The sequence below is a fragment of the Amia ocellicauda genome, chromosome 18, assembly GCF_036373705.1.
Source record: "Amia ocellicauda isolate fAmiCal2 chromosome 18, fAmiCal2.hap1, whole genome shotgun sequence".
NCBI lineage: Eukaryota > Metazoa > Chordata > Actinopteri > Amiiformes > Amiidae > Amia > Amia ocellicauda.
In genome coordinates, this window is record NC_089867.1 from 24,643,912 (window position 1) to 24,659,118 (window position 15,207).

Sequence of the window (15,207 nt, forward strand, 5' to 3'; positions counted from 1 at the left end):
GGGGGGTTCACATTTAAACACCATATTTACACATCATATAGTATATAACCTACTGTAAACCTCATTTGAAGGGTTTGAGCTTTGCGAGGAGCACAGGGTGAAACGTGATGGGACTCTCAATCGCTCGAGGAAGGACTGGCTCTCGCCTCCAGTTGGTTGACAGTTGTGGGGAAGACGAGTCGTAGGTCTCCGTTTGAAAGGGAACGCTTGGTGAGGACAACACAGCCACCGGGATTGAAATGTCCATTTCAACAGCCCGGTGTCTCAACCCAGATCCTCACGGGCTGCAGTGTCTTCTGGGTCACACCACACGAGAGCTTCCTATCCTCCAGGCGAGCGAGGGACGCGGACACAGGGAACCACTTCTGTCATGCGATTAGATGGCTGCTTTATGAATCCATTCATTTTAACACCATTTTTCTACTGTTTTGTACTTGTTTTAGCTCACTTGTAGCCAGACTTAAGCTTCTCAATGTATTTTGCACTTATTGTACTTACTGTGTTTTGTAAAGCTTCAAAATGTTTCTTGTGAAAACTGTGAGCAGCTCTGGCAAAGAGCGACCGCTAATAAACAAAGAAATAAAAGTAATCCCTGATAGGTACTGACATTGATTGACTTTACTGATGTATTTCTATAATCAGATTCATTTTAACAGCTATGCAAATCCAAACAACTCACTTTGACAAATAATTTGCAAGGTAGTCTGGGACTTCCTCACTGCACGGGTGCCCACTGCGGCAAAGGGTACATTGGAGGGGCCCCTTCACTCGCTCTCTAAGGTATCGGGACACCCCTTAAGATGGGGAGCAGATTATATCCGCCCCAGGAGGGAAGGGAGTGGTCCAGGACACAGTGATGTAAAAAGACACTACTGCCAGCTGTACGGTGGCCTGCAAGGACCAGAACTGACATCTTCAACACTGCAGCCATTCCACGCCATAGAGAAAAATGTAAACAAAAGAACCTTTGAATCTTAAAAGACTCACATGAAAACTGCAGTATCAAGCGGTTGGTGTTTTTGTTTCCCCATTTTTAATCCTTTTGTACATTATTCAGTAGGAGCCGCTTGGCTTCACACATTTCCACAACAGTCATAAACACGGGTATGAAGCACCAGGGAGAGACACTGGCAGTCACTACAGGAAGTCCGGATGTCTTATTTCACAGCATGCGGATGGGAAACGAACGAGGGGATCGACAGCTTTAGCAAATCCCTTTTTCTGACAGACGGTTAAAACATTTGGTTCCCAAAGAACAGCATAGATGGCTGAAGAGACCGAACACATTTCTGTAACCTCTGCAGCGGGTTCCGCAGACCTCCATTAGCGCTGGTCTCGGACTGACTGACCTACAATAACAGCAGTCCAGGGCCGGCGCTGATGTGGGTGAGAAACCCGCCTGTGACGTGTGGAATCTGAAGGAGAAGAAAATGGGAGGAACAGCAATGAAACAAACACAGTTACACACTGTTTAGCTTCATCACTGATCAATCTGATGTCGAGGCATGTGTCTCGGAGTTACGGGGACAGGGAACAGGCAGAGACTCGGACCGACGCGTCAATCGAACCCCGGAGTAGGCCCCGTCTTGGTCTCTAGTAACAGTATAAATTCTAGAACTAATAGACATGGTTAGGCAGTAACAATAACAATCAGACCATGTGTGGCTCTGGCACAGCGGAGAGGAAGGCTCGACCGTTTCACTGATAAGTGAAGGGGGTGTAGCTTAACGGAGGGGTTCCATTAGTGAGAAAACTAAATATTGACCGTGTTAGACGGGTCGGATCGAAAGCCTAAAGCTACAATGAAAAACATCAGGCAGCGTTTGTGAGGCTGGACGTTTCTAATTCCTCGCAGAACAGACCCACATTCTGCGGGTGGCGGGACAGGCAGGGTCTCGCCCACAACCGGGGGATTTCCCGGACTGAGAGAAGTCCTCGCACTAACGGGGAGACGAGGGAAGCGGCTGCTCGGGATGCAAAGCAGAGACGCCAGGGCCGCTGTAAAGGAGCGCCACAGACACGAGCCTCGCTGGGGACACTGGTCTGACTGACTCCCGGGCACCGGGGCAGGTATCGCAGACCGCTAGGGGCGCAGGTCTTAGTCCTTTGGCACATTCAAGAAAGAAAGAGAAAAAGGACACTATTCAGGAATTCAGGGGGAACTAGATTCCCTTTTCCCCACGATAATGTGAAATATCAGTCTCTGAGTGCACTACTGTGGCCCCTTCACACAGCCGGGCCAGTCACGGGGCTTCACCTATCACTGCCCTCGTGATCCCTTTAGTGTCAACAAACTGCTCAGTATGAGAGGGGTGGGGGGTTAAGGATTCCCCTAGTGTTGTCCTTTAATGTACTTCCAAAAAACAGGCTTATCCACAAATAAACAAGACTGCCGCAGTTTTCTCCGGGCCGTATTCCCGTCATTTTCTGCGGGGCTGCGCCCTAGACGGAGCGGTTCGCTTCACGGGCTGCACAACCGAGACGTTTGCAGCAGTGTGGCTCGGGGCCGAGGAAAACACCGCCACGTGTTCCGGAATGTTTGAATCGAGTTGTGCGCATGGATTCCGTGATTATTATTATTATTAGCTTTTTCTCCACACGAGGGGGCTGCTGTAACCGAGAGGCGACAAGAAACAGGACCGAGACCCCCCCCCGGCCCAGAGAACACTGTAGGTTTGTAGATGGAAGCACCAAAGAGAAGCAGAACCGCAGCTCCTCCGTTCACCCATTCAGAACGAGCTCTACCAACCGGTACGAGACACACTGTAAACACATGAAACACGCTTTGAGACACTTTGAAAAGGAACCTCATGTGTGTAATGTGTGCAGATCCTGACCGCTAAAGTCACACTCACAGATCACGATGCCTGTGCAGTGCTGGTCCACGGCCACAAGAGGGCAACAGAGGGCAGTCATACTTGGGAGGTGGGCACTGGTTGGACCAAAACACAGACGGAGCATAATCGTTCCCTCAGGGGCGGCTCACATTGGAAACACATGGCATGCGTTCCCACAGTCATACAGCACAATCTCCTTCTCACGGGCCTAACATACAGAGATGTGTGTGTGTGTGTGAGAGAGAGAGGTCTGTGGGCAGTGTAGCTCAAATGCAGCCCTTGACATCCACAGCTCCTCCACCGACCGGCTGCAGGACACCTGTGACCCGGGGGGGTTTGGTTTAAAGGTACAAACAGCTCAGACATGGTTTTAGCGCTGCCGTGTTCAAAGAGGACACCATCTCTCTGTTCGCCGTGACCCGTGGCAACCCGCAGGATGTGGGGTCAGCTGGGCCAGGCGGCACACGCAGGCCACGGGCAGAGCCGAGGGGCTGCCACCGATTTCACACACACGGCCAACAGCATCAGGGTCGCACTCCGGCACGGCTGGGTTCTGCATTTGGTGCTACACCGGATAAGACACGAGGCTCCTTAAGATCTTTAGAGACTAGATGAGGTCAGCTAGGAACCGGAGGGGATTTCGGTCACTGTGATCGTGAGGTGAAATGGTTAATTCACATTCTTTAGACCTGTCCTCTAGATATTGCTTGGAATATAAATCAGCTCACCCCCCCCCCCACCACACACACACACACCTGTATATCTCATGGACATACTTAGAAATGCACACTGTCTTTATATACGTTATATATATGATTGTTTTTGTCAAAAATCTTAAATAAGCAACAGCCTGTACATTTTTCTCTGGCAAGTCGTGTCAAAGCCGCTGTAGAGGCCTTTTCAGACCCTGAAGTATCTGTCACAGGACAATGTAAAAAGTAAAAAAAAAAAAAAAAGAAGAAAGAGGGGTCGCGCGTGGGTCAGGACTGCGGGGGTCCGGATCTCTTCGTGGCACAGTCCGTCTGTCCCCGTCCCTTCGTCTCAGCCGGTCTGTGTGTCTGTCCAAGTTCTTGTCCCTTTGGGCCGCACGGCGCCGGGCTCCTAGGTGTCGGCATCAATCCTATGAGCTGCGGAGGGAAGAGCAGACAAGGGAGTCATCTGGAGAAAAACGAGAGGACGGTCACCTGACACAACCGGACCACGGAGCTGCTTCTCGGCTGGAAAGTCAGGATCCACTCCCAGAGTCTGGACTTCCTGGGACAGGGCTTTGACCCCAATGCCAGGAGGACATGTAACCCAGTCAGACACGAGTGATATGGTACCAGAACACCTCAAACCAGAGAACTCGGCCACCCTGGTCCTGAGGAGCCCGTCCTGCTGGTTTTTATTCCAGCCGAGCTCTCAATTACTTAACTGAACCTAAATTGAACTAATAATTTCCTGAATCAGAGCCTTTTCAATTAATTATTTTAAACAGTAGGGGTTTTAATTTGAGTATAGAATTGTATAAAGAACTTATTAAAGAACCAATTTTTTGATTACACAATTTAAAAAGCCAAATCTAAGCTGACTGTTACTTCAATTAGAGCTCAATTAAGTGCCTGGCCCTAAGGCTCACGATCCACTGGTTTGGCAGGAATCCCAGCGGTCCGAGAGGCCAGACGGCACCCAGGCGGAGATTCCTACACAGTTCCTACGCGGCTCCCGTGCGACTCACACTGCTTTGGTATCCTGAGCGCCTCGGTGTCGCCCGACAGGACCTGGTGCATCACGCCCCGGAACTGATACAGCACCTTGAGGCTCTTCTCCTCCCCCAGACAGGGGTCGTAGAAGCCCGGCAGGCCCGCCTGGGGAGAGGGGGACACAGACAGCTCCGTCACACAATTGATGGCACACACGCTGGCACTAAAAAGCCGTGATGCAAGAGTCCCTAACACCCGTTAACACAGCAGAATACATACATTAATACCGTGCAGGGGCACAGACAGAAGATTATTTTATATCAGTTGTTCCGGGAATCTGTTTTTTTTACTCTTTTGTTGACAGATATGTGCTCCTAGTAGTAAACAAACATTTCAACTTATTTACACATTCTAAGAAATAATCTGGAATAAAAGGAACGTGTAACAGTGGGACGGCTGAGTGAAGCGCTTCAATGCCTAACAGTGACTGATTGAGACGATTAACGGAATCAGGGGATAATAAATGGTTTCATTAAGCTGAATACATGACCATCTTTCACTGGGGGGAGCAACCTGAGAAAATTAGTGGCGTGTGCGGTGTATTGTGGGGCGTGTTGTGGGGCGGTGGGAGCGTGCCGGAGCGTATGGGGTGCGTTGTGGGGCCTCCTGTACCTTGGAGGCCTCTGTGAGGATGAGTTTGGAGTCTTTCACCAGACACTGCAGGGGAACCGTCACATCTATGACTTTCGCCCTCTCGTGCCGCCTGCTGTTGTCTGTCACAAACTTCCCGTACCAAGCGTTGAGGATGATGAGGCCTGAGGAGGAAGTCACTTTAATCTCCGGGATCAATTAAATAAATAAATACAGGCTGTACACCTTCATCAACAAAAACAACAAAAATGCAGTAAGAAACACAACGAGGCGTCCGCAGTATCGTACGCTGGGCTCCACTCACCCATCCTGGACTCCTCGGCCTCAATGATCCGGCGCACCGACTCCTGCATCAAGCGCACCTGTGTGGGGGACACGTTACACGAGAGGGTCTGTGCTCTGCGGCAGGGTGTCGACATCTTCCTCTTCTCTTATTAAAATCCACACATGCGGCTCAAATCCCAGCCCTCGATTGCAAGGCATCGTTTCAGCACAACACAGTCACACATCACACCCCCACACGCACCGTCCACACACTCCCGGGACACTGCAGTTTGAATAGCCCTCCCCCACACGAACACACGCGTCCTTTGCCAACGCTTACCGCAGACTCTGCCTCCTGCTTCCTCCGGGCGATGTCTGTGGCGGCACTCTCTCTGTGCTTCTCCAGCTCTCTGCACACAGAGTGAGAGAGAGAGAGAGAGAGAGAGAGAAAAAGATACAGTGAGAGACTGATAGACAGAGACAAGTAGAGAGAGAGAGAGAGAGAGAGAGAGAGAGAGAAAGAAAGAGAAAGAGAGAGAGAGACATTCTTACTCTTCTTTCTGGGCGCGCATGTAGGGCTTGATGACCAGCCGGTGCATGGCCAGGTAGAAGACCAGCGGCCCAACCGTGGCATAGAAGACCGCGCTGGGCAGGAGCTGGTCCGTCAGGTGGATGGGGAAGAAGTAGTTCTGGCTGGCCCTATTCAGCCTGCACCAATCAGAGACGAGAAGTCAGAACCACAGCGGGCCTCGGCCAATCACCGCTCACGGCCTCGAACCAATCAGAGACACCGAGCGGCTTCCATCGCCAGAGCCACGACCAATCACAACTGTTTTTCACTGTGCCAAACCCAAACAACGCACAAATTCTTACTGTAGTTTACTACACTGCTAGGCTTGAGTTTGTATATTGTTGTTTATGTTCAGTTACCTGCTTGGATGTGTGCGAAAAAAAAAAACACACTGCTCTATGAAAGAAGGAAAATCAAAGCAAAGGACAATCACTTCAACACAATGCAGTTATTCCCTCTAGTGGCGAAACTAAAAACAGCATCTGACCTGAAGAGAGACGTCTCCGATCCGGCTCATAATTACATCACAAACACTGAATTGCAGAAGCTGTACCTGAATGAATCAATTGATAAACCCAAACCCATCGAAAACCAGTTCCTAACTATCCGGTGTATCTGTACAGCAGTTACGGGATTATCTGAAACCCCGGGGACCTACTTGATTTTGAGGGAGACCCCCTGCGGCACCCCGACACTGACGGTGGCCCCTAAAACACTGTGCCGGCTGATCTTCCTCTCAGCGCCATACTCCACCACTGTGCCGAAGAAACCCGTCCTGCAGAGTCGAGACAGAGAGAGAGACACCGGCACTCAGGAGGTCGTTTCCGAGACTCTGTGACTAAAGCTTGCAGTGGAAGACAAAACCACAGTCTTCGCTCAGGACTGCGCGGTTATAAACCACACCATGGCGTCGGCGAGGCGGGACACTCTTACTTGACGGAGCCCTTGATCCGGGTCTGATCCTCGTCCTGGAATTTGTACTGGTAGCTGAGCATCATGAAGGAGTGCGGGATCCCCAGCTGCAGAGAGCAGACATAGACATGAGGGACGGCTCCCACACGTGTGAATCGAGCCGTTCACGCCAGCCCCCTGGCCCCTCTCACCTGCAGCGCGAATGTGAAGTGACTGGTCTTGGTGTCGCGGACGATACTGGTGTTCATGGCGGACTGGGTGCCCCAGCGCCACTGCAGGTAGCCCATGGTGTTCTTGTCTAAGTGGCGCGCCAGTACCGTGGTGAGGCCCGGCCGCACGCCACGCGACGAGAACTGCAGCCCGCACTGCGTCGTCACGAAGCTGGGGAGACGGAGACGCGCGCACAAACACACACACACACACACACACACACACACACACACACACACACACACACAGGGAGGGTGTCAGAAAGGTGCACCGGTGAGCGGCTTGTTTAGACACCTCTCACTCTCACCGAATCACCGGCGTTTCTGAGCTCCTGGGTCGGCTCAGTGTCCTGTTCTAACGCAAACAGCGGTTTTCTGTGTTCAAAGCACATATTCCTGATGCACAAATAGTTGCCCACACTTAAACTAAAACTATAAACTGGAAAAACAGAAAACTGAGTTAGTTTCCACCGACAATTACATTTGTTGCATCAGAAATATGCCGATTGATCTCAAACAGTCTTCTTTAAATGTATACTTTTTTATTAATAACCCTGTACAACAATCCTGACAGTCGGTGCTGTGCGCAAAGGAGCTTTGAAAGAGGTAGACGTGTGAACAAATAAAAACAATCTCTGTCCTTTGTGGGGGGAGGGGGACGTTAAAAAAAACAAAACAACCAAGGACCTCCGACAACAATAACACTGGATTCAGAACGGATTAGGCAAATTAACATACACCTCCTTGTTCCGCTATAAATAACACGTCCCCGGGAACGAGTGAGGAAACAGGACGCGTCTCCGGTGCCAGCCTGCAAGCCGCTCCACTTTTTAATTTTGAATAATCTGTTTATCTGCTCCCCCCCACAGCATATTGCTAAAAAGCTGTACAAACACCGCACTCTGGCAGAAGACAACAAGACCTGCCGAAGACGACGCTTAACGGTCCCTGTGTGAGGGTTATGAGATTACCAGCTCCTTCTGGATTTTTCCACCCACCGAATACAGGGGAAAAGCTCCTAATTGGAGTGAAACGTATAAAACAGAGGACAGGTCTCATATCTGGCCTGGTCCCGGGGGGGGATCCCACCGCAGCTCTGGGAACCTGCTCTGGGCGGCCAGGTGGATATATCCCCCCTGCATCGGCCTACACAGCATCTGATTTAATAAGGGGGCGAGGATGCCTACTGCGGTGTTTTAATATCATTACTCTCAACTCTCTTTTCAGGCAGCAGCTCTGATTCATCATATTGACATGCACCTAGACGAGCCCCCATACTGGTGGCAAGGCTCCCGGAGGCCTTTAAACACAGTCACTCACACCGTCTTCATGTCTGCGGGGGCCGAGGCCCTCATACACTCCACTATTTCACACACGGGGCACAGATTTCATTTTGAAGGAGATAACACTGACATACGACCGTTAACTCGGGCCTAGACACCATCGAGACTTCTGCCCTTCTGCAAATCTCAAATAACAAGCCTCGAACCCTTTCCTCAAAAGTAAAAAGGGTCTTCTGACAGTAAATGGAAACCGCGTCAGGACGCACGGTTTTAAACGTGAGGTTTGTGGGGCAGGGCGAGGTTCTGCCCGGGTCCAGGCCTCGGCACGTCTACGCCCAGAGCCGGACTCACCAGCGCGGCGTCAGGTTGCGGAACAGCTTCATCCCGAAGAGGGGGCCGTGCGTGTCCCCAGCACCGAACTCCACCTGTGGGGGGGGCAACACACTGTTTGTATCAACATCTGTGTCTGTGTGTGGGTGGGTGCATGTGTGGGTGGGTGCATGTGTGTGTGTGTGGGTGCATGTGTGTGTGTGGGTGCGTGTCTGTGTGTTTGTGTGCGTGTGATTGGGTCCGTGTGTGGGCGTGCGTGCGGGTGGGTGTGTGTGTGTGTGTGTGCCATCGGCCCTCACCTCTCCCCAGCCCTTGGTGGAGGTGACGCGGCGCAGGGCCAGGTTGATGTTGCCGCCCCCATTGCCGTTCTGTGTGGAGAGCGAGCCGGAGAGGATGGCCGTATCCGTCGTGGTCAGCGGGGCCTGCGGGGGAGAGACGAACACACACAGCTGGCCTGAGCACACACTCGCAACACGGAGCGCCCCTCCCGACAGCAGCCTCACACTCATATATACTATATACACACTCATATATACTATATATTATATACACACACACACTCATATATACTATATACACACACATTCGTATATACTATACATACATACACACTCGTATATACTATATATTATATACACACACACTCATATATACTATACACACACACACACAATAAGTCAAGGCTGGGATTTCAGCAGCTGCCAGTTTAGAGGGAGCGCACTGACTTCTGTTCAGGTGCAAATATAAACGTCTGCCTCCCTGCTGTGCATCCACCAGCTGTTTTATTTATTTTATTTTTAATACTGATTCGAGATCTGATACTGACGAATGGGATTAGTTTCCTCACATTGCATCACCCCGTCCTCAGCACTTGACTCAAAACCACTAACGCGCCTCATGAAGCTGGGATGCCATGAAGAGAGAGACGCCGACTTCCTTTAAATGCCTTTTCTGTTTTCAATTCTGTGCTTTTTATTTTTTATTCGGGTTTCTCTCCACAAGGAAGCGCGGCTGTGCAGCTGATCCCGAACGACGACAACAACAACACATCAGAGCAGAAACCCTTGTGCGGGGAAGCTGTGTCACGACGGATGCAGAATAAAGCGCGCTAAAATTAGGTCCCGGAGCGATGGGAGACAAAGGACAGAGCCCGGCGGAGGGTTGGGGAGCTTATCTCTGTGAGTCGGCATCACACGCTTCCAGAAAATAGTGAGGCTGCTCATCCCAAAATACATCAGCTAAAATTCCTTCTGTACCGAATCTGCACTGAAGTCTACATTCATGGGGGAAAATCTCAGCTATCTTCAAAGGCAGACGCACAGCTAGACAATAAGGTTCGATGTAAACTGACTGTCGGCGCTGTGTGTAGGGGAATGCAGGCTCGGCCAGAGGGCAGTACCTCTATGGACTGTGATATGTGCATCTTGTTGATCTCGATCTGAGGGAAGCCTCCTCCGGGCAGGTCCTCATAATCCTCCTCGTAGCGATCGAACAGGTCCGTGGCGTCCACCCCCACACTGATTGTCCCCTGGGAAACACACAGGGACACGAGAGAGACAAGACAGAGAGAGAGACGGAGAGACACGAGAGACAGAGAGGAGAGAGACGGCAAACGTAATTAGACAGCAGGTACAGGATGGAAAAAATATATATAAATTGTGAAAGGACCTAAATATTTAGTTCTTGAAGTGAGAGTGTTTGGCCTAAGTTGACCGAAGCAGTTTAAATGATTTGTTATTTGGCAAATTTTTAAATTAACTTTTTTAATGAAGATCATTAGCCGATCCAATTGGATGATATTTCTTCTGGAGTCACACCGGAATTGACGCGCTCTGTAAAACACGCTGTATTCTAACGGAGCGCGTGGTGCCGAGGCGTGTGCCGTACCTTGGGGTTGGTCCTCTGCTGCAGCCGCCGCTCGTCCCTCTCCCTCTGCAGGCGCTCGAACTCCTCTCGGATCTCGGCGGGGCTCCTCTTCCTCTCCACCACCTGATACGCACACACGCGTACACACACACAGCATGAGTCGGCATCTACCGACGCAACCCACCGCCACAACGATCGAAAGAACGAGACTCACAGCCTCGGTGGGGATAAAACACAGAGCACGAGACGGAACAAACCCTTACTTCTCTGCCCTAGTCTGGCTTTGAGGACCGCACAGGGCATGCGAAGCGAGGAAGGCTTGAAGGTCCGGCTGCGAGGGGTGAGGGGGTTTAACACGTCCGCACTTACCTCCCATCCTTCCACCTCCAGCCCCCGTTTCCCATAGATGTCATAGATGGCCCTGGACTGCGGATCGCTGAGCACTGCGAACGGAGACAGACAGACCCAGGTTAGCCGAGCCACGGCAGAGGCACCACGAGGCAGCCGTCAGAGCGAGCCGTCTCCGGTTTCCTACAAACCCCAGACAAAGGTCTCTCCGGAGTTCTGGCCCGCGCCCCCGGACTCACCTTCATAGGCCTGGTGCACCAGGTTGAAGAGCTGCTCGGCCTGCCTCTTCAGCTCGGGGTCTCTGTGCTTGTCGGGGTGGTAGAGCATGCATAGCCGCCGGTACGATGCCTTCAGCTCCTCCTGTGTGGCCTGAGCACAGAACCAGGGAGGGACAAAGGGGGTAGGGGGGTTACTCGTCTGAATGCTGGGAGCCGACTGATCAACCGAACTCATCGAGTCGCACCCGGAAGGATCCTGTCGGTCTAAGTCGGTCTAGAACTGTCTGTGTGAAGGAATGCCCACTAATATCTGTCCTAAAATCCTAGACAGCTGTTTAAAATGGCTGCTGCTTCTGTCCTGAGATGGGGACCAAGACGGAGCACATAAGGGATGGAACAAAGCATGCTGGCATAAGGTTCTCAGATGCTGTTGTGCGACCCGTGGAGAGAGAACCAACTAAGGCCAAAAGCACAGAACTGCCTTCAGAGGGTGAGAGAACGAATAGGAGGGAATGTGATTGTGTAGGCTGCTGAGAGAGAGAGAGAGAGAGGTGTGAGAGAGCACAGAGATGTGTTTGAAAGAAAAAATGGTGAACAGGAAGGTGGAAAGATGAGGGAAAACCACGCACAAAGGGAGAGACCGCAGAAAAGACAAGGCTGATGATGAGACGACTACGGTGAGAAACCGCGAGTGAAAGAGTGAGAGAGAGAGAGAGGGGGGGGGAGGGAGAGTCGAGTCTCATCTGGCTAGGACTCTCTCTCCTTCACCTCTCAAGGACAAGCCTGTCCACAACACAACCTTCCCGAGAAGCGCACATCAAACTCACAGCATCCTCCTCAGAAGGACACCTGGCCAAGTCACATCCCGACCGCTGCCAGAACCATTTATTTCAATAAACGCCAGGCAAGGCTTGATGCTGAAAGCCTCCCGTCCTCCTCAGCGCTGGCCCGGCTCTGTCGGTCTATAATCCGATAAAGATGAATGGCCACACGGGCTATCGACAGGCAAGAACGCTCTCATTTTGGTGTAACAACAGTCGTCTCTGATACAATATCAGATGGGGCACTTCGTCATGTCAGAGGCAGCTACGGTCACCGGTTCGATACCGCCGGACTGAAAACTGAGTTATAAACGTCAGGCACGGTGACAGCAGACTTGGTCCTCGGGGGACTTGGGAGACGGCGATATAAATAGACCTTTATGTTCCATTTACATCAGTGACATTTGCTCCTTCAGAGATGATGACATAAGAGCTTCATTTTTCTATCGACGAATTTCATTTTTTGTTCCACGTCCTGACGACGTGAGAGGCTTGACACCTCACCTTGACAAAACAGATCAATCATAGAGTATAATAGAGTAGGTGTGTTAATAAATCCCAAGGTCAAATACCTGTTATTTGTTCTAAAGCAGAACCCTATCCAATACAAGGATAGATTTTGTTCTGGCCTGAACGATTCAAGCCAATACAGATAAAGAAGCACACAGGGAGAGACCTATTTGAATAGATTTTATAAGAGGACGATGCAGGAAAGGCAGACTGGTCTTACTGGATCTTTGATCTCTTTGTAAATGTAAAGCGCAGTGAGAGCGTCTCAGTGGAAAGAGGAAATGTGCCCTGAATGTTACACCAATTGCTGCCCCAGGGATGCAACTCTGATAGTTTCATATCATTGCAAGATCCAAATGTGTATCAGAGACGCAAGGAAGATATCCATGAATGCAGCTGAAAATGGGGGGGGGATTAAGGAAGCGGACAGAAACTGGAACTGTGGTTTTGAGACATTCACTGTAAACTAAGCAGGCTGCTGTGAAGACAAACCTTTTTCGTGCGTCTGTTTCTCTATTTGAAACAATTGATTTATTGGAAGCAGTTGGAGGAAATCGTGACTTTACTTTTCCATTCTGGCAAAACCTAATGAACAACAAACGCACAAAAAGTGCAACTGCAAGACTTAATTCCCCTGCAGATGCACAGTGATCTGTTAACGTCTGGATATTAATTATTTACGCCAAGCTTCATTTATCTCCGCACTCCCATTAGCCGTGTTGTGAAACATTCATAATATTAAATTACGAATATGATCAGACCATCAAGTGCACTGTCTGAGCCTAATGTGTCCTGTAATGCGAGTGATTAACCCTTCCCGGAGAAAGCGACACATCTCAGGTTTACACGACAGTCTACAGAAATGTGTTTATGCGTCTGTGTCCAGCAAATGCAATAGGATGCATCATTGTAATACACGTAATCAACATGATATGGATGAATGCAGACATGATATGGATGAATGCATGCCCTACTGCTCTCCTCCAGTGCCTTTAATCTTGAGACTGCACTTAATAAAAGCGTAAACGCATCCAATAGCTGTGCCCTGGCAGTCTTTAGGATACACAGTTACAGGATCTGTCATGGCTTTTATACTATTTTGAATATATTTGCATCAACATGTGCAGATCAAATAAAATGTGCTCCACCTGTTAATTTAGCATAAACCCACCGAATAGTGCAACTGAATGATTATGTGTACATTTGCAGCGCCAGATATAACCTAATATAGCAAATATGAAAGCACCCCGTGTGTCACAACGAAGAGAAACTAGCCTAATTCATTCCTTAATAACATACAGCCCATCTGCACCCTCGGTTGGCGACTAGGATAGTTTATTTAGGGATGAAAGTATATGTAAATATGTGTAAACATTGGTTGCGATCAATGTACGGGTGGGAGAGACACAGAAACGCGGCTGTGCGGCTCGACGCGCTCGTATCCCGGCGACAGGACCCGACCTTTCTGGGTTGGGCTTCCCAAATTAAACCGTTTTTATATCGTCGCAATGAGACCGTGTGGAGAAAACCGCTGACACCGCGCTGCGCCCCGAGCCTCGCCGGCTAGAGAGCTCGCCGCCGCGGCTGGGCTCTGAATGATAAGCGGGGGTCATCCATTCACGCCACCGCGCAGCGCCCGGACAGGCCCAGCGGCCCGCACGCCCGGCCCGGCCCGGCCCGGCCCGGCCCGGCACCACGACGTGCGGCTCGGTACAAACACCAGCTCACCTCCCTCCTGACGTTCAGAAGAGAATAGTAGTCATCGTTGTCTATATCCTCATCCCCCAAGGCCGCCGCCATGTTCACAACCTTTCAACCCCGCCTCCTGGCAGCGAGTTTCTTGGTGGGGATGACGGACGGGGCCGCCGTGGGCCGCAGCGCCGCCTGCTGGCTCGGAGGTCCAGCAGCCCTTCGACATTCTCGTTTTGTATGTTTACCTGGTTGATTTCAGAACCTCAGGGCCGCCGTAGAAAGCGCCCTGCTGCTGTGGAAGTGAGATAAACTGAAGCAAATAGTCGGTTTACACTTCGACGCTGCATCGACACACGTGGGATATATATATAAATATATATACATATAGCCTAGTCAGAAATAACTTCCTTCAGGTGCATATATACATAAACATATAAACAAACTGAATAGAAACACCAGTAATACATCCCACATATCTGTAGCCTATAGCAGATCATTAAACACTGATATATTCGTTTGCAGTAAATTAAGAACAATTAACTGATGATTTATTAGTTTGATTGTGTAACATTTGATTGGGAGGACTGGTTTGATTGGGCCCACATTTATGCTCTCTATATCCATACATAGATAACACTATGTAACACAATTTTTGTTCCTGTTATTTCCTAATTGCTTATGCCTCAAAAGTATAGAAAATGGTTATTATTCCCCACAAACTTTGCTTTTGTGACCAGGACAGTGATATTTTGAAATGGAACTAATTCCAATGAGAAAACAGGCGAATTTGTTTCTTTTCGTTCAAAGTCATACTTACAGTATAATCGTAAATCTCAAAAAACTACTCACTTCTAAATCTTTTGTAGTCATTTTTGTATTTAGTATAAATACATGTTAATTTGGATTAATGTGGATTCATTCACTTTATGTGAACAAAACTGTATTCACTGTATTTCTGCACTTTGTTTTCACTTATGTTGTAAGTCACCCTGGATAAGGGCGTCTGCCAAGAA

General features: G+C 49.9%; 1 protein-coding gene across 1 annotated transcript; it reads right to left on the reverse strand.

Moving 5' to 3' along the window:
* Positions 1-1,014: 1,014 nt before the first annotated feature.
* LOC136714176 (dnaJ homolog subfamily C member 11) lies at positions 1,015-14,344 on the reverse strand. The gene is made up of 16 exons (XM_066691500.1): positions 14,231-14,344; positions 11,193-11,322; positions 10,975-11,048; positions 10,627-10,728; positions 10,139-10,267; positions 9,039-9,161; positions 8,761-8,834; positions 7,109-7,298; positions 6,939-7,024; positions 6,664-6,780; positions 5,987-6,142; positions 5,775-5,844; positions 5,475-5,532; positions 5,192-5,334; positions 4,555-4,684; positions 1,015-3,964 (listed from the first exon to the last, which is right to left on the reverse strand). The coding sequence occupies exons 1-16, from the start codon at positions 14,300-14,302 to the stop codon at positions 3,939-3,941; spliced, it is 1,680 nt and encodes a 559-aa protein (XP_066547597.1). The 5' UTR covers positions 14,303-14,344; the 3' UTR covers positions 1,015-3,938.
* Positions 14,345-15,207: the final 863 nt, after the last annotated feature.